The sequence below is a fragment of the Dermacentor variabilis genome, chromosome 6, assembly GCF_050947875.1.
Source record: "Dermacentor variabilis isolate Ectoservices chromosome 6, ASM5094787v1, whole genome shotgun sequence".
Lineage (NCBI taxonomy): Eukaryota > Metazoa > Arthropoda > Arachnida > Ixodida > Ixodidae > Dermacentor > Dermacentor variabilis.
The window spans coordinates 180,526,136-180,553,115 of record NC_134573.1 but is presented as its reverse complement, the minus strand read 5'-3'; the positions used below and the strand labels follow the sequence as shown (position 1 = coordinate 180,553,115).

The following is a 26,980-nucleotide window of genomic DNA, read 5'->3' as shown; positions in this document are numbered from 1 at the left end:
ACTAAATTGATGCTACATGTGTTTTACTTTCGTCGTGCCACATTTGGAGAATTCTTCTACGAGTGGAAATTAGCGTACCTTAATTATTCAAGTTAAGTTATTAACGGCTTGAACGTCGAGACAACGCTGGTATGAGACATCTGGACCCTGTTCTTATACTTTATCGTGCCGATACTACAATAGCCGCTCTGAAAAATTCAGCATATTTTCGTTTTGTTCATTGATTGAGTTAGAAGTACAGCAGCATATAAGTACAGACAACTTTGTAATGCTCCACTAGTGGCTTCAGTACCATAGCTTTACAATAAAGCGCCGCGGCTCTAAATTTGGTGGCAATATACTGCAGAGAACAGACGCGATCAATTACAATCGGATTCATGAACCTTGATTGACTACAAATTTTTTTAATTGATACGACATAAGGAGATGTTGACGCACAATTTAAGGTGCCGGCTACTCCTTATCTCTTGAATGGTTCCATCATGTAACATACAAGGTTTAATATTACATATGAAATAATCTTTTCACAGGACTTATCACGCAACGTTTTCACAGAAAGACTATGACGTAATATACACATGGTACATACAATATACAAGGTAAATGTCTCCACAGTTATGTAGATAAAAGTCTCAAAAATACAAACGATACTGTCGCCTAATGACACAGTCTCTAGTCAGCGGGTGGTACATTTTTCGTGTAAATGCATTATCACGTATAGTCACAACAAAACAGTCAACATAACATAATTCACAAATACATGCATATATACAGCGACAATGAAATGAAAGGAACAATAAAAGCGCTAATAACGTCCAACAATGCCGCTATCTTCAAGAAAAGTCTTTAGTGCTCTTAAAGCGCTCTTCTGAAAAGACGTTGTAGGCCATGGGCACAAAAGTTTCTTTAAACTGAAAGGCGTGCGGTCTAATTTAATTAGGGTTGATTTAAATCGGCATCTTTGTGTGTCGTGTCGTGGGCAATCTAGAAGGAGGTGATATATATCTTCGTGTACAAATCCACAATCACATTCGGGGATTTCCGCACGGCCGATTCTGTGTAAGAAATGCTTTGTATAGGCAGTGCCTAGCCTTAAACGATGAATAAGGGTTTCTATAGTTCTGTCTAATGATAATGAAAATTTGAATTCAATGAATGAATCAATATGGTATAAGTCCGAGCTTTTGGAATTCTGGTCAAACCAAGTGTTTCTACAGATGTTGAAAGTCGTCCTTAAAATTGTCCTTAAAATTGAACGTAACTCATTCTTTGATTTTGGAAGCGGAACCATTTCATCTTTGAGGTGTGCTTGTCGTGCTGCTTCATCGGCTACTATGTTGCCAGGATTGTTACAATGCCCTGGTATCCACTGAAATTCTATTGCATGTTTCGCTGCGCTTGCCTTTGTGAGGTTTTTAAGTGTCTCATATATTATACTATCACTGAATGTTTTCCCTTTTGTGCTGCAGAGTGATGTTAGAGCCGCCTGTGAATCGCTGAACATTGCCCATTTCGCGCATCTCTTACTTATAATATAAATTTTATCCCACATAGGGTTGCGAACAGTTGAGCCGTTGTGGACGAAGTCGCACGAGGTAACTTAAATGATTCTTGTTTGTTGAGGTGCGGTATAATGAATGATGAAGTTGAAGAGGTTGATGTACTGGAACCATCTGTACAGATTTGTGTGTATCCTGAATACCGCATATATATCTGGCAAATTGCTAGCTGTTGAATAGCTTGAATGAACATGTCTCTTTTTCTGAATATCCCGTCTACTGACAATTCGATTTTTGGAAGTGTAAGCAGCCATAGAGGATATTCGACGTCCGAGTCCCAAAATTCATTTCTTCGCAATATGTGAACATTTCCTGGAATTTCTATATGAATATAACTTTTACCTCGTTTCATTATGTCTAGAGCCAATGGGTGACTATTATGCTGTGTTTGAAGACGAAAATAATGTCGGAATGTTTCTGTAGTTCGCATAACTGGAAATGGTGATTGCCGAGACTCAGCTAATACAAGAGAGCTAGAAGTCGCTCGTGGAACTCCTAGATATATGCGTACTCCTCTAGCTAAAAGTCTTTGAAGTCGCTCTTCTTACGTGGGGGAAAGTCCGTGTAAGATAGGCGCGGAATACGCAATTTTTTGTCGTATTAATGCATTGTGAAGAATCTGCATGGACGGTACTGATCCGCCCCATGATGTGCCTGCAAGTCTGCGAAGTACAGTAACCATGTCATTGACCTCGTTTTCGAGTTTTTTTATGTGGGGTGCCCAGGATAGCTGCCTATCAAGTATTATGCCAAAAAATCGATGCTGTGTGACAATCATTAGAGGGTTTCCTTATAGATTAAGGGTTAAATTTTTTAAAGGGCAATACAGCTGTTTTTGCGCGTGATAGAACCATTCCTCTCTGTCTCAAAAATTTGTTAATAATATTTGTGCCGTCTTGCAATGCCATCTGAAGTTGTTGAGCATTAGAGCCAAATGTCCAAATACACACATCATTTGCATACAATGAAAAGTTTAACTGTGATGGCAGTCTTCTTGGTAAATCAGCCATGACGCAGTTAAAAAGAAAGGGGCTGAGTACGCTTCCCTGTGGTACTCCCTGTTTGACAACATGTTCAGCACTCTTTCGTTCAACCGTCTGAACAAATATATTGTGACCTGATAGAAATTCAGAAACCCATCACAAGGACCTGCCAGACAGTACAAGTTCCAACATACTTGGCAGAACATGAACGTGACTAACAGTGTCAAATGCCCTATTGATGTCTAGGAATACTGCTATTGCGATGTTTCCACGCGAACGCTCATGTTCCACACATGTTACTACATCTAATATTGCACCCATTGTGCATCTATGTTTTCTAAAACGTACTAAGTAGTTGGACAACACATCCGTTTGATTACACCACCATTGAAGTCGCGCGTCAATCATTTTCTCCATTACTTTGCATAAACAACTTGTCAAGCTTACTGGGCGGAGGGTTCAAGGCACAAGGGCGTCTTACCTGGTTTTAAGATTGGTATGATTCGAGCGACTTTCCAAGAGACGGGTACAGTTTCTTCTATCCATAAATTATTATAGATATCTAAGAGAGCATTTGTACCTGTCGGTCCGAGGTTTCTTAGCTTATTGTACGTAATGCCGTCCGGCCCAGCTGCAGACTTTTGGCGACAGGATGCAATTGCACATTGAAGCTCTCTTAATGTGAAAGTATGATCTAATTGAGGATGTTGGGCCCAGTAGCAAGCAGTAATTTTCTGCTTAGCTAAAAATACTGAATTATCAAATTCTGCACATTGCGATGATAAAGCAGGTCTGGAAATAAGCTCACAAAATTCATCTGCGAGTATTATCTCACACGTGTCCCGAGCTACAGCGAGAGCACGAAATGGGAAGCTCTGTGTTACAGGTCCACTTAAGGAACGACTACAACTGTTCTGCTTTAAGAATCGAAACCCGTGCCCTCATGCTCAGTAACAGAACGCCAGTCACATCAGCTAATATGTGCATCAGTAAAACACGACAACAAACAAGGACAAAGGTCCTTGACAAAGGTACTGGTCACAGATAGAAACAAAGATGCTCCCAGCGCATTTGGTAATGTACGTAAACAAGGGCTAGTAAGATAAGTAAAAGCTTCACACTTCCTGCGAAGACTCGTGTGCACTACTATTAGTCCTTTTTTTTTCGTCGTTAAAAAATTCACCGACGATTACGATAATCCCTAATCTGAAATTTAAGCCCAGCTCTATACGTGTTTTCATTTCGCGATATAATGGCTGGTGCGGATAATCTGTAGCGCAACGTCGCTAATTTGGAGATCGCGCGAGCCACCGCGTAGGTGACGTTTCACAGCAGCCGCTGCCGAGAGATCTCCCAGATGACGCGCGCTGCTCTGGCACCATCTTGTAGCCATCGTCGCCACATTATTTTCTTCTCACTCTTTCGCCATACCCTCCTTCTCCGCTTTCCTCCTCGCGCTCTCTTTGCTCTAGCCGCTTTCTTCATGTCCCATTGCGCTCTGCATTCATTCTCATCTTTCACTGTGCTCGTTCACGAAGTAGGACGCCGATGGTCTCCGCAGGAACTTGCGCTTTGGAGCTGCGCTCTAAAAAGCGCTAACAACAAAGCAGAGATTATGAAATGCGCCTGCATGTTTTACTATAGTGATTTCTTTTAAGTTTATTAATAATGCCTGCAAACGAAGGTTTGTATAGATGAGTTCGTCCCACTATTTGCTCATGATTTGCGCCCACGAAAGTGCTGCTGATGTTCTTGCGGGAAACAAGCCTAAACTAAACACCGAAAATATGGCTATTGTGTACCAGGGGTGGGTGTTTGTGACTGTATGTGCTATTTATGGGTTTATGTGACCACTCCGTATATCATAATTAAGCCCCAGAACCTATACTAGCATGTCAGGCGATCAGCCTGGTTGACATCTCCGGCATATCATTAAAGTTTGTATCTCTCTCTATGAGTGATTTTGGTTGCCTAAATAGAAAGTTGGCGTCCAAAAGGAGATTACCTGTGTTAATTGTTCGTAATAGTTACCACGAAAACCACGAATTTTGGTCTGGCAGACAAAAAAACCCATGATTTCTCCCTACTTTTCTTCTCGAAGAAATAACACCCAATGTTTACTCCCCAAATTAAAAAAAAAACATGTATATTTATGTATATAAAAGCCGCCAACGAAGGACTCAATATATGTTTTAGAGGAACGTGAACTTGGCCTAGTTGGTATTTTTTGTATCTCTTTCGCGATTTTTGTCTTTCTTTAGTAGCAAAAATACCATGCCTATGTATATTGAGACTATTTTCTGACTTACGACTTGCTCGACTTTGTTTTACGTCCTACTACCCCATAATATCATGATTCCCATAATCTCAATTTTTCCCTGAATTGCATTTGGCAACTCGATTTTTTCGGTACATCAGATCCATCAGTAGGGAAGAAAGCTTTTGTTGAGTAAGTTTAAAGATTTTGCTACACACACACACACAAACACACACACACGCGCGCGCGCACACACGCGCGCACACACACACACACACGCACACACACTATGTGCGTGTGTGTGAATTCGGTCTCGTTCACAATACTAATAATTATATTACGATTTGACAATTTCGCATTCTACATATCGATTCCACCTTTTACACTGCAATACTTTCGTTGCTCACTGTAAACAGGAAAGCAACAAACTGCTGCGAGATTCAGTAAAGAGATAATCTTAATTAGTGCGCTTCACTTACAGGTGTTGCGCGTATTTCAGAGACAGACAAGGTCGCTCTAAGAAGTCTATCAACGAGCGCCTTCAGTGAAGATCGTCAGCCGCAATTTGTTTCTTTTTCATTTCATTTTTTCCTCCTTTGGGAGACCAAATCTCTCACACACGGCCAACGACTAGTCAGAATTTTCGTCCCACTGACAGCAAACGCCCGCGAAAGCAGCTGAAATATGTGATCGTATCTTTTCTGTCGCCTGCCGGCAATTCTTGGTAGGAAAAAAGGAGGAAATAAAAAGAAGGCAGCACAACAGGCGTTCTCGCAAATTGAGCGCGTGAGCGGTTTCCTACCGGCGTCCATCCACCGAGCTTATTTTTTTCTCTCCCACCCCAAGGATCAGAAAAAAGCATCGAGATTTCATTTTTGCAAAAAAAAAAAGAACTGAAATGAGAGAGTGCGCGAACTTAAAGGGGATTCCAGTCATGAACGGCAAACAACAGCGCTTCTCACTTTGCCACCCGTGCCAGTGAAGGGGGTTATGCTGGTTTAATTCTAGCCTCGCGGACGTGATTTAATGGCGCTCAATGCCGTTTTCGTTCACGGATCACTCAATTTTTTCTTTCTGGCTTACTTCTTTCCCTTTTTGGGTTTACGGTAAGGGCGAATCGAAATTCCTTCCGTTCGACATCGCACCCGCCTGCGTTCTCTGGTCGTGCCTGATTCCGCCGCTTATGCGGGATTTGAAAAATGGAGCCGCCGACTGAGCATCCATACGTCAGGAGAACGGCTGAATTTGCACGATCGTACCCCCAGGAATCGCGCGCACTTTTTCCTTTACGTCGTCGCGCTTTTATTCTTTCTTCCTCATTGAGGAAGGCGAAAGCAGTGCGCGACCAGCGTTGTATTGCCGATGAACTGTTCGCGAAACGATCCATTCCTTCTCTTTCCTTTCTTCTTCTTTTTTTTTCAGTATTTCCTTTAGGTTAACATCCGAGTTACCTGACCCAGCATTACTCTCGGTATAGTGCCCACGTTTGCGGAAAAGTTTAAGACCGCTTTTGCCGTCAGTGCAATCGTGTATACCGGCTTAATAAACACAAGACTCTCATTTAGAAAAAAAAATAACAAGAATGCTGCGCGTCTTTTTAAAATCACCTCATTTTTGCTCCTTTGTGAAACGTTAAATTCCCATCCATCCTAATGTTTTCAAATTGTTTGGATTTGTTAGAGCCGCCGGAGTGTTTAATATGGTGGGAAGTGAAAAAGAGTCTGCAGGTCCCATGAAAGCACCGTTGTAACTTCAGTGGTTAGAACGCTGCACTAACACACCGTGCGTCCGAAAAAGAAACAGAAATGGATAACCTAGACTTATCTTATAACTCAATGAGGACGCGTAAGGTGCATTTATAATTGGTTCAGCCTCCATGGCATCGTAAACACGACCCTTTCATAATGTCCCAGGCGAGGTTCAAGCACCTTTTGCTCTTGTAGCAGCGTGGAAGTAGATAAGAAACAGAAAGACTGGATGACTGGAAAGGGGCTAAGAAAATGTGAAAACTCAGTGAAAGAAAGTACCTTCCCTCCCGATTCTTGTAAAGTTTAGTCTACAAAATATTCAGGGCTGCTTGAAATGCGCGGGTGCAACGTATCCTCCTGTAGATCGAGTCCACATTGGAGAGCTGATGACCCCGCCTGCACATCTGCCGGTGGCTTGGCGGTCAGATTCTCCGCACTTTATAAGCTTTGACTGCTGAAAACCGAGTTCAATAACGACCATGCAATATATGCTGCTTACAGAGTCAAAAATATTGAACTTACATGCCAGCAAGTTGGTAAAAAGACTGGGCTATGAAAAAGGGAGGGTTCTTTATCTCGATCATATTGCATTAGTGCAGCTGTTCAACATTGACCTTTTGATATGCAAATTCATTCTTTGAGCTGGAAATTTATTTGCGCTAAATTGACTGCGTTTTCGGCATCGGCAAAGACAAAGAATTCAAATATCAGTTTTTTTTTCTTGGTGGGTTTCTGTGCATACAAATGTGAGTTCATATTTAAAAAAAATATATTCCGCTAGAACTGTTCCGGAGACCAGGTTCCAACCAATCAGGATCAGCTTACATATTATTAGCGAAGATGACCGACCTATAGCAAACAACATGTAATAACGAAAATATTTATGAATTTAGCCGCCTGGTTCCAAAAAGAACCTTGAAGCCTGCAGAGTTTTGTCTGGCGAATGAAAAAAAAGGACGTCACAAATAATAACAAGTAATTCAAGAAATAACAAGAAATCATTAGGACTGCCTGGGATATCATCTTACGAATAATTGTAGCACAAGAGCGTTTTACGAGTGCGGGCACAGACGCATGACAGTATACTGAGGCCACCACCATGAATCCAGGCATTTATGTTCCAGCACCTTTCTTTTCTTACTTGCATCACTCATATTAGCCTTGTAAGCATCAAATGCTTCTAGCTCCCGTCATAGGCGACCTTCAAGTGACCTTGAGCCAAAAGACAGAGCCGTTATCAGGGCACTCAAACGAGAACATCCGGGCAAGTTGCGAAAAGAAAACGAGATCATTCGAGTAATCAGTCAAACCATTAAAAAATATGGTCCCTGGCTCCCAACCCTTTTTACAGGACCGCATCGCATACCCTAGCTACTGCACAAACAAGCTTCAAAAAATGTTGCTTACGAGTTCTTCTTAATGTTTGCTCCCAATATCGCTCAGTCTATAACTTCTAGTACGCTCAAGGCTCATTTGTCATTGCCAATAGGGACGTTCAAGAAGCAGATACAGGGCCGCCATACATTTCATTGTCATCTCGTAGCGTTGAGCGCTGAATACCAGCGGCCCACGAGTTCGGCGGCGCGGGTTTCGCGTCGCCTCGAGAGACGACGCCACGCTGCGTGGCGCCTTGCTTGTGCCCGCCGCGGTGGCTTGGCGGTTATGGCGCTGCGCTATAAGCCCGCACTCGCCGGATCAAATCGCGGCCGCGGCGGGCGCATTTCGATGGGGGCGAAAGGGCAAAACGACCGTGTCCCATGCATTGCGGGCACGTTGAAGATCCCCTGGTGGTCAAAATTAATCCGGAGTCCCCACTACGGCCTGCCTCATAATCAAATCGTTCTTTTGCCGCGTAAGGCCCCAGTATTCAATTCGTTATTTTTCTAGCTGGGTAGTGCGCTCTGTCTCCCTGGCGTCTTTCGCTGCCTGTCATGCGGCCTTTAGCCGGTTTTCTTTCTCTTCTAGCTGGACAGCGTCCATATGGGCCAGTGCATAGTATGGGGGAGTGCGGGGTGGTGTGGTGGGGTGAGCCGTTGAGATCGTGCACTACACCCACTTTAAGATTGTGGCTAGTATCATCGCCCACCAATCAGCCTTGGGGGTTGCCATTTCATGCTTACATCTGCTGTCGATAACATGAGACCCAGCAATTTTTTCGTTATTGCTTGTGATCCTGAGGTGTTATGTAGAGACAGCGTCGTAAACGGCAGGCTGTATCAGACCAACTGCTAAGCTTACCAGGGTATACCACTATGCATTCAAGTTTCTTGTTCTTACTACGAATTGATCATTTTTAAGTTTTATAAAATTTTTCAAAATAGCCTGTTGCAGATAACATAATTCTAGTCCTTGATCTGGATTGTTCAGGGAGGCGGACATTACCTGCACGAGGAATCGAAACAGATTCAAATAATTTAAAAATTATTAATAACCTACCCGCAGTAGTTGCTGGGACTAAATAGAAAACACCCCTCTACTTAGATTTAGGTGCACGTTAAAAAACCCCAGGTGGTCTAAATTAATCAGGAGTCCCCCACTACGGCATGCCTCGTAATGAGATGGTGGTTTTTGAGCGTAAAACCCCATAATATATTTTTGTGATTTTGCTAATTAACTTCTTAAATAATTACTTTACGGCGCATATTGCATATTCCTAATTCTAGCCACTGAATTTGCAAGATGTATGCACTTCAAATAGATTTCAAGAATTACACCACTTTGGAGATATGCACCATCAAACTCGCTGTAAAAATGCACTGGCGTTCTACTTACTTTTTTTTTAACAAAACGCTCTTTCATGAATTGAAGCACGAAAGTAACTAGAATTTATTCCCACACTTTAGGAAATAATATTTCGAAACTGGTGTGATTGTGTTGATTCATTTCAAGAGGATACGCCATGAAAGCTCATCGCCAAAAATTCGTAAATTGCAATATGTGCCTTGAAGTAACTAATTAGGAAGTTAATTAATGTATTTCCGTTAATTCCTTGAATACGCGTTTCGATTTCTCGTGCTATCGATGTCTGTCTCTTCGAATAAGCCAGCTAAAGAACAAGCATTATTTTACCTGCTGCAGGCGAACTTTTAAAATTCCAGAAAGGTTAAAAATTCTCACGCAGAATATTCAACGAAATGCACCTCCTGTGAGCGTGCCCAGGGTGTGGTGATGCGACATATCGCGCTTTAGGCGACCGGCGGAAACGAGGCCCGCTGCTCGCCAATGACGAGCCCGTTTGAAGCCAGACAACAGCCACAACACGTGCTCGATGGCCGCGCTAGACGTAGCGCCCAATCAGTGCGAGCAGGTTTCATCCGATGGTCGGCAAATGTGCAAGGCGGCACTTCCCGCCGCCTCGACGCCGAGCTGCTACACTACAACCTCATCCTTGGGGGCTAGACCACCTGAGTGGCTACAATCGTATTTTCGAATGAGCCTGGCGGGGCGATAACCTTATCGTTTTTTTTATCTTGCACAAATATAGGGCTGCCCAGATTCAAAACTCTAAAGCATCTTTATTTGCCGGTACAATCTTTGAGAACGAGTCCTCGCACGGCGTCCTGACGTCTAGAAATTTACTGTGCTCATTTTCCCGCCCAGCAGCGCAGTATGCTGTCACCGAGAAGTTGCAGTCTTCGAATACGAAGGAGGCATTCTCACACCAACCATATTTTTTTATAAACTATAATTTTGATGCCCTCCTTTTCTTATATTTTCTTTCTTTCTTTTTCCCTTGCAGATGGCTGCATTGTTCCTGGTGCTCATAACAGTGCATATTTCCATTCTATTGGTCACCGATGCAGTGAATCCAGGTAAACAAACGTGTCGGCAGAAATGTAGAAATTTTACAGTCGTAAAGGCAAAAGCGTTCCCTTGAAATAATAAATTTTTCCATATCTGAACAAATTTTATATCTATAGGCGACCAACACCACTGGCGACCGCTGAAAGTTGCTGCATTTTTTCTCTTCTATGCATGTAACGTAACACTTCGTTTCTTTTTATGGATATTAAATTCTGAAGGGTATTTTGATCAATGTATAGCAGGGACGGCTACTCTTGTGCTTAAGGATATAACGAATACGAAAAGCTCACGTTAAAATAAGCAAAATACAGAAAACTACAAATAGAAATGAACCCGCACACAACGCATACACGAGATTTGAAAGGCTGTTACAACCATATACCTATTGTTAAATGTATATGCTACGCGAGCTGGCTTTATATAAAGCATTTGTAACGCCAATAACACCCGCCGGATCTATTATTTCACAAATTTTGGGAGGTAATGGCCATAAGTACAACTTGTGTGCCATTATAGATTTTTCATAACTGCATATCGTATATCAGGTGACTCTATAGGTCGTATGTGCCCTATGAACTTTTTATAAACATTTCGTATAGGGCGACGCAGTACGAGCAAATCTACATCCTCGTGATTTCATACTTGTATTTTTCACTCTGACGAAGAAACCGTTGCTTACCGCGGGAACAATGCTTCAGAGGTTCAAGTCCCAAATTACTGTTTTCATTGAGGGTACATCTTAAATATTGCAGTTAAGTGACTTTTCTGATTATAGTTGGACAGATTTAAATGGTCTGTTTGGTGGTACGTTTTTCCCATGTTCTCATACACTGGAAGAACTAATGCGAATGTAAAAGAACGCATGGGCTTTCGAAAAATTAGCGCAGTAAGTTCTCGCTCCTATTTACGGTGCGAGCTTCTGCAAAAATTATTCACACGAAGCCGATAAAGGCTGGTTGCTATGGCGTTGCGCCGCGGAGCTCATGATTACGGGCTCATAGGGGCAAAATGCAAAAATGCTCGTGCACTTAGATTTAGGTGCACCTTAAAGAACACCAAGGGATCAAAACTAGTCCGAAGTCCTCCACGATGACCTGCCTCATAATCATATTGTCATTTTGGCACCCAGAACACCTTACTTGATTTAGTCTTAAACGAAACCATCCAGGTTTACTCACTTCGACAAGGTTATGACATCTTTAAACACTTCATGGAATGCGTGCTTCACCAGGACTCACTAGAATGCATCGTTAATGAGCAGTTCACTGTGAAAATGGCCGAAACGTCGAATTGACTTACTACATAAACATACTACATTAGCTATTTCTTGAATGTAATGAAGATTTACTGCACTCCTTGAACTTCGAAGTTTCCTTGAACTTCGCTTGAATTCTATAGGATGAATAAAATAAGAAAATTTACGACCAAGACCTAATAGCATTAGTGTACAGAAGTTTCTTAAAGGTTATATTTTTAGCTATATGTTATTTAGGTTAAAGTAGAAGGAATCATTGATCAAGAATCTAAAAGTGGACTACTAAAGTTCATTGAATCTCATTTGCATGAAAGACATGGCTCGTGAGGAATATGTTCCCATTTCTGAACAGTGCAATTGTCTTACGACCTAGAAGTACCTTTCCTAGAAGTACCTTTCCCTGCAAACATGTGAATCATCTTCCAGCCGTGTAGAGTATCACCGTGTTTTACTTTAACCAAATTGCATACTTTATTGTAATTACTTGTGCCAGTCCTTCTAAATGTTTGCATTAAAGTTGCTAAACCTCACTTGCTTACTTTTATCATGTTTAACATATTCATGGTCATATATTAAATGTTTGGCACATGAAAAGTTCTAATGGCATCTCCGGCATTGAGATTTATTTTGAAATATAATGTTACATTATGCACTACATTGCTGTTTAATAATGTATTAATATGATGCCGTTCATATAATATACGTATGGCCTAACATCTTGCCTGGTTAGGCTTTCTATTGCCGCGTTAATTATGACCAATCATGTAAACAACTCATGCAGAGTGATTTCTGGGATATTTGGCATCATTATTGTGCCAGATGAGCTTCTAAAATGCGGCAAATGGTTTCGATTATGCGTAGGCTATACTGGCACAGAAGCCTGCGTATTCTACAGACCTTTGTTCTTTTTTGCCTTTGTAGACATCTGTGTTGGCAGATGAGCATTAAAGCTCCTTAGACAATAGCAACGTGTGTGTTCCCTGTACATCCCTTACTTAGAATGCAAGCATTAAGAGACATCCTTAAGTGAAGAAAAAGAAGTGTACAAGACATCGGAGCTAAATTGTTTTTGTATGTTTCACTATTTGTTGGCGTGTGCGTGTGTATGTGTACGTGTGCGTGCGTGTGCGTGCGCGCTTGCGTGTGTATGCTAGATTGTGTATCCACTGTAATGGGACTAGGTGCATTAAACAAAGAACAAAGAGCTTTAAACACAGAAGACAAGAACGGGCATAGTCAGGACGCTGTCTGACTACCAAGTGAAACGCATGGAAGGTTTTTTATAATCCTTATAAGGGGGTACAACAAAGACGATTTACAAAATGAAGCACGAGAAGTGTCTGCACGTGTGTGTTTATACGTGCGCCAATGTGAGGTAAGTGCTCGCTAATGCAGCTTTTTCACTATTGGTTATATCCATCGCATCGGTTGCGGCCATACTGACAAGTTTTCTTCTTCTCTCATTTTCTTTCTTCTTTCCCTGGAACCACGAATGCGTCGGCAGCTACTTCCAGCCTATAATTTTTTCCGTACATGTATGGGACTGTTTTCGAGACCACCTTTTTCGCAGGGTAGTAATTACAATGATTTAGAACCTAATAAACGGCTGCCACGTACAGGTGAAGTTTTCGAGCTACACTTGTGACGTGTATGCGATTTATTTGCAAGGCACGGGAAAGGGACAGCTTCGCTTTCTCTTAGCTCGCCCCGATCGCCTTTACTCGATACGGCGCTAACATTTTACAGCCATCATTTACGTTGGGTGATCTTTCTATTACCATAGAAGCGAGATGGCAGCAGGGCAGGCTGGCTCGTGTGCCACCACCTCTGTTCAACAGCTCAATTATGCTTAGGTAGACGGCTCCTGGTTATCAATTAGTGCCGGTTAGTGCAACAAGGGAGGGGAGGGGGACCGACGCTGCGCTAGTCTATTGCCAGTAGAGTCAGGTAAACCACTCCGCGCTTAATAAGCACCATTTTCTGCCACCTAAGCCTGAACACACTTATTAGATTAGGCTAACGTAAATATGGGAATGAACTGCAGTGATCGCTTTTATATCAGGAGTAGGCAAACTATGGCTCGAAACACGTCGCACACATGCCTCTTGGTGGGTGGGTGTAAGCCTAGCCACCTTGGCTTTTTCTTTATGTCTTTTTAATAAGGAATATCGTATTATAACCTTACACGCCCATAATTTCCGCAGATTTCCCAAATTGCGCACTTCCACAAAAATGAACACGCCCGGTCCCAAGACTACGTTAGTGGTGGATAGCCTTCTGGTTGCATTTACTTTCTTTTGGTTTTCATATTATTTTTATTTTATTTTGTCTTTTGTACCATTTCTTCTCCGTTCTACAACGCCACTTAAAGCTCTTCCCTCAAAGGACTAAGTCGTGGTCTTTTATTCAGCTGGCTTAAGCAACAATGACAACACAAGCGTCAGCAAACGCCATTTCAATTAAAAAACCAGCATACTAGTAATTCTGGCAAAGGTGTTTAGTGCCACGTACGAAAACAAAGAAAACGTGGGCCCTGGAGTATAAATCAGGCCTTCCCTTTCCTTATGAGCAATCGCAAGATCAAACCTCTGAACAGAGAATGTGGGGAACTTAACATTTTAGGCGGAAGAGAGGTCAGAGCGCAGGTCTTTCTTCACCGTCTTTGGAACTATGGACTTTATCATGTTGTGATGCCTATGCAAAAGGAAGTCCGAGGATCAAGCAATTACCAAGCACTTCCTTAATAAAAAGCGAGGTGTTGAGACCTATTTCTCCTGTAAAGCTTCTTTTGGTGTAGTAAGGGCACTTATAATAGAAAGCCATCGCACAAGGCAAAACTGAACAACTTTTATCAATGTGCTTAGAGCAATTGCACTGCGCCAAACTTTCTACTTACAAGTGATTGCGGGTCTCGGGAAATTTTATTCTGCTGTACTGCTATTAATTCGATGAAAGTTCATGTCATACTGCTGTAGTGAAGAGGAATGCTCAGCGCAGCAGCCATATCACTGGTCTCCAGGGAAGCGCGAGCAAGAGATTGCCTGGGCTTCTATAGTTGAAATACACCGCCAACGCTTCGTGCTGAGCTCGTGTCGTGTCTTTTGCTCGCTTTAGATTTTGGTAGAAGGGCTCGGTACAGTGGCACGGCTGATGGGAATGACGCAAGAGTCTGAGATAGTGGCTATGTGAGAGCCTCGGCATAGCTGAGTGGTGCGTTCATCTCGGTATAGGCAACGGCATAGGCAACCGGTGGAGTCGCACGGTGGAGTTTCACCTCGGACAGTGGCGGCCGTGAAAGCTGCCGGTTTGGTGCTGCAACGCAGAGTTGCTGCTGCATTAGGGCGATGCCGTGAGCCAGCAAACTGACCCTACTACAACCAAATGGTGTGAAACATTACCTATGTATCTTCGCTCTCTTTAATGTATCAGTTGTCACATCGACGTCCATCTATGAAGGATTTGTTAATCCGGTTTGATACAGAACTTTCCTACAACGCGTAAAAATCACAACGTTATCTGAAACAGCACATTCCCATTACTGCATAGCTGTATTGTACACGAAACGAAAAAAAGAAACCGTGTAATTGTGTTTGGTACTCATATTTCCTTGCCCTTCTGCAGGTTGTAGCTGCGTACTGTTCGACAGCATGTACGGAAAGGAGCACGGCATCTTCACCTCCCCGAACTGGCCGACTCCCTACGAGAAGAACACCAACTGCCTGTTGTACACGTTTGTGGGTGAGCCGAGCGACATCGTCGAGCTCACTTTCGACGAGTTCGATGTCCAGAAGGAAGCGGAAGAGTAAGTCATCTTGACAACGGACAGACAGCAGATTTGATTGTATTTGTTTCCGTTTATTACAAAACAAGCCGACTTTCTGTCTCGGTGAGTTCGCAATTCGTAGCAGTTAGGTCAGCGCGTACCGGAATGGAACGAAGCGCTGTGAAAAAGAGGGCACTGGCAAGCATGCTAATGCCATGTTGCTCGTACCTGTTACGCTGGCAATGTTGAACATAGGTTTTATGGTTTGTTCTCTTACTTGAACACGTGAGCAGTCATCGTCGACGGTGGCGACGCGTCTCCTGCTCTTTACAAAAGAAAGAAAAATTGCAGCGGCTCTGCGTAGAAATCACAACGCCACGCAAACATGCTTGCACAGGCATACTATACCCACATAACTTGAGCCAAAAATTAAAAATATGCCAGTGCTATGTAGCTGGACAGAACCAAAGTAATGTTGCTTGCCGTCGCTTGTAGATATTTAAATTATACATTGTTTCACTCCGCCTAATTAGATCATAAGACTTAATTATTTATTCAACTTCTCAAACACTATAATTAGATGGAAAGTGTCAATGAGAAAAATCTAGAGCAACATGAAAAACTCCCGATACAGCTCTCCGTTGCTCGATACATGCTACATAAAAGTGTTTTTCCCAGCGTGAAAGGCGCCCGCAAATACAATCAAAACTGCCACGCAACTGACCACCCGAAGCATTTTGCGTGTATTTGCGGGCTCCTTTCATGCTCGGTAAAACACCCTATTTCTCCCCTTTATCCACACGCATGCATGGATATAAAGGTGAGAAGCTCAGCTACCAGAACTGTCACTTCACGTCACTTTCTTATCCCAAGAGGACGCGGCGATTTCGCAATCACCTGTTGCGCATGCCCCATATGGGGAACTCAACGTAGACGCATAAGGTGGTTTCCGCTATAACATTTCATGTAATGCCATGTTCACACGATAGAGCAGCCCCATGTGTGCAGGTAACTCGTAGCGCTGCAATTATGCGAAGATATATATATATTCCGTATTTGCTGTTTCTTTACTCCTGTATCATTGCCAGAAAGGACAGCTGCGTGTTTTGATTACGCTACAGTAGCGCCACGCAGTGATAATGTTTTTTTTTTCCTGTTTTCTATTACGTCCTTTAAAGTTCCTGCTATAATTGTTCTGGTTTGGCCTCCGCAGCGCAAATTTTCTTATTGCCCCGTTTGCCACGCAATATTTTCGGTACCTTGTACCCAGTTCTATCGCTAATTGAGTTGTTTCCGCTGCTCAACTGAGGCTATCTTAGGGGCTTTTGAGCCTCCAATTTATAGGAACGCGTTATTTCTCCATTTCTTCCTGGAAACTGCCTGTCTACTAAGCACCAACTTTGTGCTCCTAGTTACTCAATCTGGCTCTTTCCAGGTACATTAAATATTAGCGTGACGGTCAGAGAAATATTAATATTGAAGGAAATGGACAGTTTATGAAGGTATTAATACGTACATGTATGTAGCCACAACGCAAAAGCGCTTTCCCGTGAAGCCGAGAAACTCTCCTTAGTTTATTAGATGTTTGCCCGTGCTGCTGTTTTGTAGGTCGTGAGCAGGTTAGTTCAGACGCAGCTTTAGACAGAGTCTAGTCAAGAGGCTCTGCACTCACTTCAGTTTTTAAGCTGTTCAGCGCTGTTTCATGTGTGCTTCGAAGCCTGTTCGTTTTACAAGCCCATATTTAAGCGCCTTACAAGCTTAATGAGGGCTTTCAGCGGAGCGCTAAAAGACTCATCCCTTATTTATATGTTATTTTTCTGTGAGCCTACGAGCCTGGCCAGCTTTAGGAGTGCGGTTTAAATATGGTGCCAACCAGACTACTGTACGCGCTCCGAATTTAGAGAAGCAAACTCATCTGCGGCTAAAGCTAGACTTGCGTAAACAGAATTGCGCTACCCAACCAAGTCTGCCAATGCGCAGGTTCTTGCATCGTTCTGGGTGCAGTCAACTTTGCGAAAGATTTGCGCTTTTCGGGCCTTCTAGCGCCTTCTAATTGAAACTTAGCATAGTCGAGGCACATAATTTGATTGCGCAGACCCTCTGGCGTTTTCAGCGAGCTTTTGATTAGGTTAACGACGGAGCGAGCGTGCCCGCATTACTCTGCATGATTTACATTTCTAATTTAGACGAAATGAACAAGCCCCGCATCGCCCACATCGTATTAGAAGGATCTTGCAGTTTGTACCTAGCCGTAATATTAATATATATTACTCCCGAGCTTCGGTGCTTTTTCTTATGCGCCGGGACTCGGGGTGCACAGGTAATTGAATTTTTAGTGCACTGGTTTTGCAGAAAATATTCTCGATTTATTTATCTATCTTTATGCCCCACGCTCAGTACGAAACAAGCTTACTTTCATACGCCACCATAGATTAGAAATTTCCTTTTTGCGCAGGCGAAGTGCAAAAATATAGTGATCGAGGAAAACACTCATCGATACAAGCTTCTTTGAAACTAGCAATAGTCAAACGTACCCACAGTGCCTATAGCCAAATTTGGTGCCATTGTGCTGGCTAAAATGGGCATCGGCACATCAGTCGACGCTCGCTCCAAAACTTGCAAAACTGAACGCGTTTAAGGGGGCTTCCTTTTCCACCTGCACCCGTTCTCTGGGCAAGCGGCGGGAAATTATTTAAAGCCAGTGTTAACCGAGCAATAAGCGCAGTGAACAAAGAAAAAAAAAGAACATTTCTGTTTACTGGCCTCCGCACTGCCATCGCTCGTTATTTCTTTCTGAATATTTGCCACTAGGGGGCTGGGTCTAAACGTGGGCACAGGCTGATGGTCACCCGCACACACATAGTGCGTATATAGTGCACATCTAGGGTCTGCGATTCACAGCCGGCGTGCATTCTGAAATAAGGCAGCATTCAGGACAAGAGACAGAAGCGCAACTAAAGATGCAGAACATGTAAGATATAAATGAAGCTAGCTGGAGGAATGTGCGGTACACGCTGAAGAAATAAATTATTGAATAGATATTTAATTCTAGACAATGACTTGAGACTTAACTGGGGCAAATGGGAGGGTCATTGCAATGGATCGACGAGAGAAATTATCATTAAGAGTGGGATAGTAAAACCTATTAAGAGAATAGTAGTAGATGCCAGCATTCAACATAATATGCCCCAATACCCTGCTATAAACGTTGCCGGTGGCAAGAAAAACAAAATGCAACGGTGCGTAATAGAGTATTTTCTCCACATAAATACCTGTGTTTTTGACTAACTTATCCAATCTATTTTGACTTAAGAAGACGTATGACATCATGAGTTAGCTCTCTGATGGCAGATGTAAATGCTGCTGTGGGCAGGTGCCTGAGCGGGGACTTCGTGCGTCTGTTTCTGCATCTGAACGGGACAAGCGTGGACGAAGCGACGTCCTCGAACTCGGTGTTGTGCGGCACCGAAGTCGACATCGAGCAAGTTCACTACTCGGCCGGCAGGGCGCTCGTGTTCGAGTTCCACTCGGACGGTAAACACGGTGACAACACCGGGTTCAGAGGCACCTACCGCTTCATCAAGAAAAGTGAGTTCCCACTTGAGCGCTGTGATTCCTGGTTCGTGCTGTGAACCTGCAGTTCCAATAGTTGGGGCCAACCAACCGGCTTTCTTTTTTCTTTTCTTTTTTTGTCGTGCAGACATGTATAGAGTGGACGGCGTCACCGTTCCCAACACGACGTGCAGCTACAGGTTCGCGAGCGCCAATCGCACAGAGGGTCACGGCCACTTCTACTCTCCGCTCTACCCGTCCACGTACCCGAAGAACGTGCGCTGCCTGTACAACTTCATGGCTCGCTTCAACGAGAGAGTACGCATCACATTCGAGAAGATTCGGCTTCAACAGGGTGACTACAGGTAAGCTCTCCCACGATATTTTGCTTCAGTTCTGTAAGGGCCAAGATTTTAGCAAGTGCGAGGGCTTCAGGCAAAGAGCAGAAGACACAGCGAATATTTTGAAAGCAGTGAATAATTTATTTCGTTCATGCTATATTGCTGCACTAATTCTGGTTCGAGGACTCTACAACACGGGGGTGGTATAAAGCATCGGGCTTGTACGCTTCATAAGCTTCATACATTCACTTTACTATACGCGCAAGAGGTGGTTCTGACCCTGATGGCACGCTAAGACGGGGGTACCCGGCATTGAAGAGTGTAGGGGACAGCGCAGAGCAAAAAGTTAGCTTTTCTTGACAGCGCGCGCAAAGCCCCATTAATTTTTACCGCTGCAGTTGGGTTTACGAACCCACAGTGACCACCATGTAAAGCTCCCAAATTAAAAAAAAGAAACTGAGATTACGTGTACTGAAACCCATTTTTTGTGCTCTCATAAACCTTGAAAAATATTCTTCGTACTCGTTTACCAATGATACTTCAATTATTGTAAAACGCAGAAGATATTTGGCAAAATAAAAAAAGAAATAATGTCCGTTCGTTTAACAGCGCACTGAAATAGATTGTCGAATGAAGTAGCCCTAAATATGCTGTTTATAAGCTCTGCATCTTCTACCGCCAGCCAAACTTGCCTACACATCTTTCTTTTTCTGACCGCCGTTCAATCAATGTCGCTATATTGTCTTCACATGTTCAGCAACGTAAACGCTAATGGCCACGAGTGGCTCCATGTGAGCGCGCCGACATGTCTTATATGGAAGCGCTGACTGAGTGCAAGGAAGTTGTCAAAAGTGCGAAGGCGCTGACACTTTTGGCCGGACCTGTGGAACGTGGTTTATGACTACGCATGTTTCGCTTTATACCAGTTGAATTAAACATTGGGAAAAGCAAGCGACGAACATGGTAATTCCTTACCGTCCGATTGTCCGTCTGTGCATCGAGCTTCACCGTCCAGTTGAAGCGTATTTTGGTCCAGCCTCACGTCGAGACACAGGACCGTCGCGTAGCTCTCGCACTGCTACTAACCCGTCCAGATCTGTGCGACACGTAGACAGCATACCGTGTGGGTCAAGCACCGCACTGACCAGGAGAAGACGGAGAGATACGAGGATACAAGATGCACGCTGCTTGTGCCTTGTGTCTTCTCCGCGTTGTCCTGGACAGTGCGTGACACGGTATGGTGATTAGTCACCAACTCGCCCAACTTTCCGCAATAAGGAGACCGCATATGGCTCTTGGCTAATCGCTGGAGCATGACCACTGATGCATTTCGCGGCAAAGAGCGACCGAAATGCTGTTTAGCACAGCCGCCTTAGTCGCTTATGTTGTCCTACATGCTTCACTCACAATTCGTGAAGTGCAAGAAATAAAGCGTACTTCAAGCACTAACCCTGTATTGCTGAATACGCGCATGTATTTGGCCTACATTTCTTGAAACAGAGAAACTAGCATTGCAGCTTCCTTTCAATATTCAAAGGGGGATATTGGCGTCATGCAGTGACTGAGTGGTGACTACACGTGAGCGAAATAAAGCATGTACAATTGCTATTGCCACACATTCAACAAAAGCGCATTGTGACATTAAATTCCAGCAGATTGTCGCATATTTACGAACACCTGCTGAAGCAAGGCATGTGTGTGGGTGGGAACGATTGATTAAATGGATTGGTGCTAGGATGGCAGTTCGGCCTAATTAGTTGTACGGTCTAAAGAGAGGGGAGAAAAAGAGGAGGGGAAAGCAAGAGGGAAGGCGATGGAATTGTTCTTTCCGAACTAGGCAGGATAATTTCATCCTTAAAGAAGACTTCTGCTTGGGCCGAAACTTCCCTGTCAGCGCCCGTAATTTTAGCATCATGTCGTTATGAGATAGTGCTCTTTGATTGTTATGAAAGCAACAACACCACTGCGTAATGTTCGGTCTAAGTTAACATTGAGTAATCTAGGTTTGCTTTTCTCAAGTACGCTGGACTTAAGCACAATGGAAACGCGCTCACTGTCAACTACTTTATTCCCACCATTACCGGTAAGCCTTCTATTATTGGTGGAAAGTAGCGCAAAATTAACTCAATTGGCCAGCAAGACTATAATGCGGCTATTCACTGGCAGTGTTCAAGTAACATTGCATAGGAAAGTTGTCGGGGGGTCAGTTTTCGGTGTTCTGGAGTAAAGTCCCGACAATACACCGTGAATTACCAGTGACACCTGTTCTAGTTGATTATTGCAGTCAGATAACGATTCACTGTGATTCTATAGCGTAAGGCAGAGTTCTAAACATCCTGGCTGTCGGAAAACTCTTATTTTCACTCATCTTAAGAACATGCAAAATCTTAACGTCTGTTATGACATGTAGCGGCAGCCCCTTGGTTATGTCGTTACGCTGCTGAGCTACGTATATATTGACACGTGTACTTCTTTATCTTTATCGGGCGACCACTTCTCACCACCTAACAAATGTTTTCGCACAGCGCAGGACACGCCTACGTGTAAAAGAAGTTTCTGAAATGTTATCGATGGTTCCATCCGCTGTCTTTCCCCGCAACTTGTGTAATCTGATTGCATGCATGCGCGACGCGAATAGTGTGGAACTTTCTGGAAGACACGCGTGTCCCAGCGGTTACTCTGGAACATTCGACGACTAATCTATAAAAGCCGACGCGCTTGACCCGCTGATCAGATTTTCGACGAGCGCCGGCTGTGTTTGCTGCTATCGTTGGGCTTTAAGTGTAGCCTGTCCTTGTGAGCACAGGTTCGCCCAATAAAAGCTAGTTTTGTCGTTCACAGTATTGCTACTGTGTTCTTTAACGTCACTACCACGTGAAAATATAATGATATCCACGCTGGCGCGAGTTTCTGATATAGGTATAAAATACGCTTGCCCATGGGTTTCGCCTTCCTTTGTATAAACGTTTGCGTGTAGTGTTGCTCTAGATGTTCTTGGGATCAATTAGGTAGCCATAGGCTCAGTCGCGGCAACCATGAGGTACTGCTACTAGGAAGTTAATATTTGCGCCAGTCCAGTTACCTACAGTCACATGTCTTCCTCTAGTTACCTAGAGAGGGGAAATGGTGCTATGGCTCTGTCGTCTAAATGGGAATACCAGTAAGTGGGGCCTAAGGTTCTTATGTTTCTCCAAGAGTCGGAAAACATTGAAGGTATGTCTGAGACTGGTTTTCAGCAATTCACGTAGGTTTCACTATTTTCTAACGTCTGTATGTAATCAATTTTAAAGCTTGAGTGTAAAATACAAGCGCTCGCGCATGAGTGCAAAGAGATAGATAGAGACTGAGACAGAGAGAGATGAAGAGGAAAGTCTGGGAGGGGTACCAAACAGCAGACTCCAGTTTGCTACCCTACACTGTGGATGAGAGATATGGGTTAGAAAGAGGACAGAGAGGAACGCGTTAAAGAAACACCACGCACACACAGAAACACACACACAAAATGCGTTCCAGTTAGAGATACGGTCCAAGGCATGAGCGTAAAGTTTTGTTGAAACTATAGTACTATTGACGGGAAAAGAAATCCAGGTAAGGAAGTTGGGTAGCCAAAACTTTGGACTGAACAATAAAACTGACTACAGCCAAGTATCCGCCTTTTCAAAAATAATTCAATGGTGACACTGCGAATGAAAGGATTGCAGATGCTAAGAAAGGTAAACCGGGGTGCATTAGTGTATATTCGTGTAGCGACGACGCATATCGCGGAAGCATTAGCATTCAGGAACAATATGGCCAACTGTATACGGTAAATTCATATGGTAAACTCAGCGTTGAATACGAGGGCCCAAGGAAGCCCTGTGCAAATAGAAGTATAGTATGCGGGCTCAGCGACTAATAGACGAGGGAGGAGCTTACTGTTTCCAGTTGAACAGGAACATGATTAATTACCAATGAGACTTCATTACAACTATCGGTATACTCGTCGTCAGCTTCAGCGATCTCGTCTACACGAAAGGGTTGAACAGTCTTTGTTCATAAAAAAATATGCACAGGCCATGAACACGCCCATATATTGAGATGAAAGCATGCAAGACAGGTCTCGTATATACGAATGCCTGCCTCCGATTCATACGTGATATTTTTCCTGTTTGCATACTTGTCGACTATATGGCCACCTTTCGGGGAAGGAAACGGTTTTGTTACCACTCCACACTGCTTCGCTTTTCAGTGTTTAACAACTCTTGAGGTACGGGGCCAGTCATTGGCCCAGTACGGTAAGCATGTGATACAAGTAAGCTTCATTCGTCCAAATTGTCATAGAGTCAATATTTCAACACGTGAGCCAGATCCGGAAAAAACAAGTTTTCTTTACAAGGCTCCAGTACTCGCTTTGGTTTCAGGTGGCAGATATGGCGCGGATAACAATTTCTTGTGTTCACTCTCCGTGCGGTAGCGATGTTACCTTCAATGCCGAAAAATTGTGAAAACAATAACACATAGCTTGAAAGGACCGAGAAAAAGAGCAAGTGCAAAAAAGACAGGTAAGGGCATCGTGTTGCAGCCTGTTGGGTGAAAGGCGATCCAATAGGCCAACCGCGAATGATCAATCCTCTTTCGCCAGCACCGAGTTTATGCCGCCCAACCCGTGAACCCGACCGAGAAAAGGGAATGCGCGCCACATTTTAACATTGATGAATAGCGCGCACATAGAGCCGTGACAAAGCAAATGCTGCCGAGCAGCGCGCGCGTTCAACAACACAAAAGTAAGACATCTTTGTGGCAACATCCGACGGCGACCACTTTTGGAACAAAGCGAGCAGCGTCGCTGCCGCTGCCCGGAGAGCACGCGGAGAGGCGAATTCTTATCCCGCGTGCGCTTCGAAACGAAAATAGAACTCAAAAAAACGGAATTTCATCAGCGAGGTTTCCTTCCGCATCGTTCATCACGACAGTAACTCGATTTCATGCGGACAGCAGTTCTCTTGCTCGGGAACTCGTGATTAGATGAATGTCCGCCGAGTCGCGTGCGGCATGGCGAGCAAGAGATTTGTTCCGGCGCGGATTGTGCAGACTGAGCTGTGAACTTTGTTCTAACACTGTTCTTTCTGCGTTCTTCGTCACTGCACGTGGAAAACCAAGATGAGCAATAATTCACAAAGCATCCATTCTGCAAGAAAATCATCCTTCACTCTCTCTCTTTTCTGCACGCATTTTTTCTTGAAAGCATGAAAGATGCATATATATATATATATATATATATATATATATATATATATATATATATATATATATATATATATATATAACAACTAGTTCGTACTGACTACACTTACTGCTCTGCGTGAGCGTTTTGATTCTGTATCGTTTTAATTTATTCTTGTTTTGGAAAAGTTTTGCCGCACGAAAAAGGATGCATTCTTGATTTACACTATGCAAACGATCCAGCAGGAACCTTTCAACTTTACCCTGTTCCCACTTCTTACTTGTTAGGCCTTTCTGGCTCATTTACTTCGAGACGAACACATGTGCGTCAATGACGCACGGCAGTCCCCTTTAGCAGCTCTTCTTGATTGAATAAACAGAAGACTTTCGCAGGTGCATCACCGAAGAAAAAAAAGGGAGGTACGTACAGGTTCAGTATTGCCATGCACGAATAAGCGAGTAATATATACCTGGCAAAATTGTGCACTGTACAAGGTGGAGTGTTATGTAATGTGTAAGCTTGCAATCACAAGAGTTGCTGCTGACAGAAAATGGACGTTTACTAAGTAAAAGGCATTAAAGGGCTCCTTATTAATTGACACCTTTCCTGCGTGCACAATATTATATTACTTGTTTCCTGCTCAAATGTTGTTGATCTTATCAGGGTGTATAATTTGTTTCCCACGACGTGTAAATTCATTCCTAAGTGCCAGAACACTAGCGATAACAACCAAACACGCGGGAATTTTGCGGGAAATTACCTCACCCCTTCTCAGGCTAAAATGAATTTTATTATTATTATTATTATTATTATTATTATTATTATTATTATTATTATTATTATTATTATTATTATTATTATTATTATTATTATTATTATTATTATTATTATTATTATTATTATTATTATTGAATTGGTTTTCCAGTTACTTTTCAGCGTCAATGCATAAAGCGAAGCTTTGTTAAGTAGCTGGAACGCCAATGCATTTCTCCGTAAAGTTCGCGAATTAATATCTCGAAACTGGTGTAAATCCTGAGAATTTGTTCCAAGGTGATCAGCCTTCTGAACTCCATGGCTAGACTTTGTAAATTGCAATATTAGCCATAAGGTAATTGGTGAAATTTTAATTAGTGAATTTTTGAATTAGCCGATAATGCATTTCAATTTTTTGTGCAAGTAATGTCCACCTGTTGGAATAGACCAGCTCATGAGCCAGAATTGTGCTATCTGCCACAGGCAACCTTTACAACATTTTGAAAGCGTTCGCTGAAACACATCGCCAACGTTACCGTAACTGGCCTGATATCCAATCGTGTCATCTGGCGCTCGCTGAAAGAACGCGACATTGTCACCCACAACAGAGGGTATGGCACACGTCCTCGCTGCAACAGGCGCAGCAGAGTCATTTTCTTTTGTGTTGCAAGCTTCGCCAATAAGGGCTTTGCGCACTGAATCTCATTGGGTTTCCACTTTCCCCCACAACGCCTTAAGATGTGGTTAAGGTTCTGGGTAAAGATGAACGGGAGAGATGCCACCGCACCGATGCTCGTCGCGGCCGAACATCTGGTTCCGAGAGAATCACCTAACAGCTTAATACGTGAGCAGAATAAAGCATTAACTGCCTTGTTTTTTTTTTTTGTGCACTGGCATGCACTGTTCCTTCTTAGGGCAAAACTTTCTTTGCACTTCTCACCACCATTCCTACGTCGACATGGTTTCTCTCCTACCCGCCGTGGTTGCTCAGTGGCTATGGTGTTGGGCTGCTGAGCACGAGGTCGCGGGATCGAATCCCGGCCACGGCGGCCGCATTTCGATGGGGGCGAAATGCGAAAACACCCATGTGCTTAGATTTAGGTGCACGTTAAAGAACCCCAGGTGGTCAAAATTTCCGGAGTCCTCCACTACGGCGTGCCTCATAATCAGAAAGTGGTTTTGGCACGTAAAACCCCAAATATTATTATGGTTTCTCTCCTCGTGTCATTGTCGCGCCGGCGTCTCACACTGTGCACCTGCCTGCTTCCGCGTGTGCATTTCGGCATAGCTTGTGAGTGGTGCACTGCATAAGCCTCAAAATTCCGAGAGGTTGAACGCTTCATGGGATGAAACTAAAGACAAGTACACGCACTGGCAGCGCTTTACCTGTATAATATCTTACTGATGGGCTCATTTATTACGAAAGGGCGTGGCCAGCGCCATTTTGAGACGCTAAGTATCTGTTAAATACGATATTGTTCAGAAAAATATAGATCTAACGCACGCGTTGGAGTCTTTGCGAAGCAAACCTTTAATGAAGCGTATAAATAAATGGAGCAGAGCTAAAGGTGATGCGCACAATTGCCTTTACTTCCATCCTATGCAACGTGTAACCTCGCGCCACTGTTATGTCTGTCGACAGCAAAGGTCACAACTTTTATTTCTGCTGTGTCACGTCAATACATACATGGTTATGCAGTATACTTCCGTTAATTATGTTTCGGTTAAATTCGACTTGTGGCTTATTCGATCCCGGTGAAGG

The 26,980-nt window shown here is 43.4% G+C and overlaps 1 protein-coding gene across 1 annotated transcript in view; it reads left to right on the top strand.

The window, feature by feature from the left end:
• Positions 1 to 26,980, top strand: part of LOC142585910 (suppressor of lurcher protein 1-like) — a 167,274-nt gene that overhangs the window by 46,473 nt on the left and 93,821 nt on the right. Inside the window, exons 3-6 of the mRNA XM_075697002.1 lie at positions 10,287 to 10,359; positions 15,228 to 15,408; positions 18,743 to 18,957; positions 19,070 to 19,286. Coding sequence (XP_075553117.1) covers positions 10,287 to 10,359; positions 15,228 to 15,408; positions 18,743 to 18,957; positions 19,070 to 19,286 — 686 coding nt within the window. The remainder of the gene's footprint in view (positions 1 to 10,286; positions 10,360 to 15,227; positions 15,409 to 18,742; positions 18,958 to 19,069; positions 19,287 to 26,980) is intronic.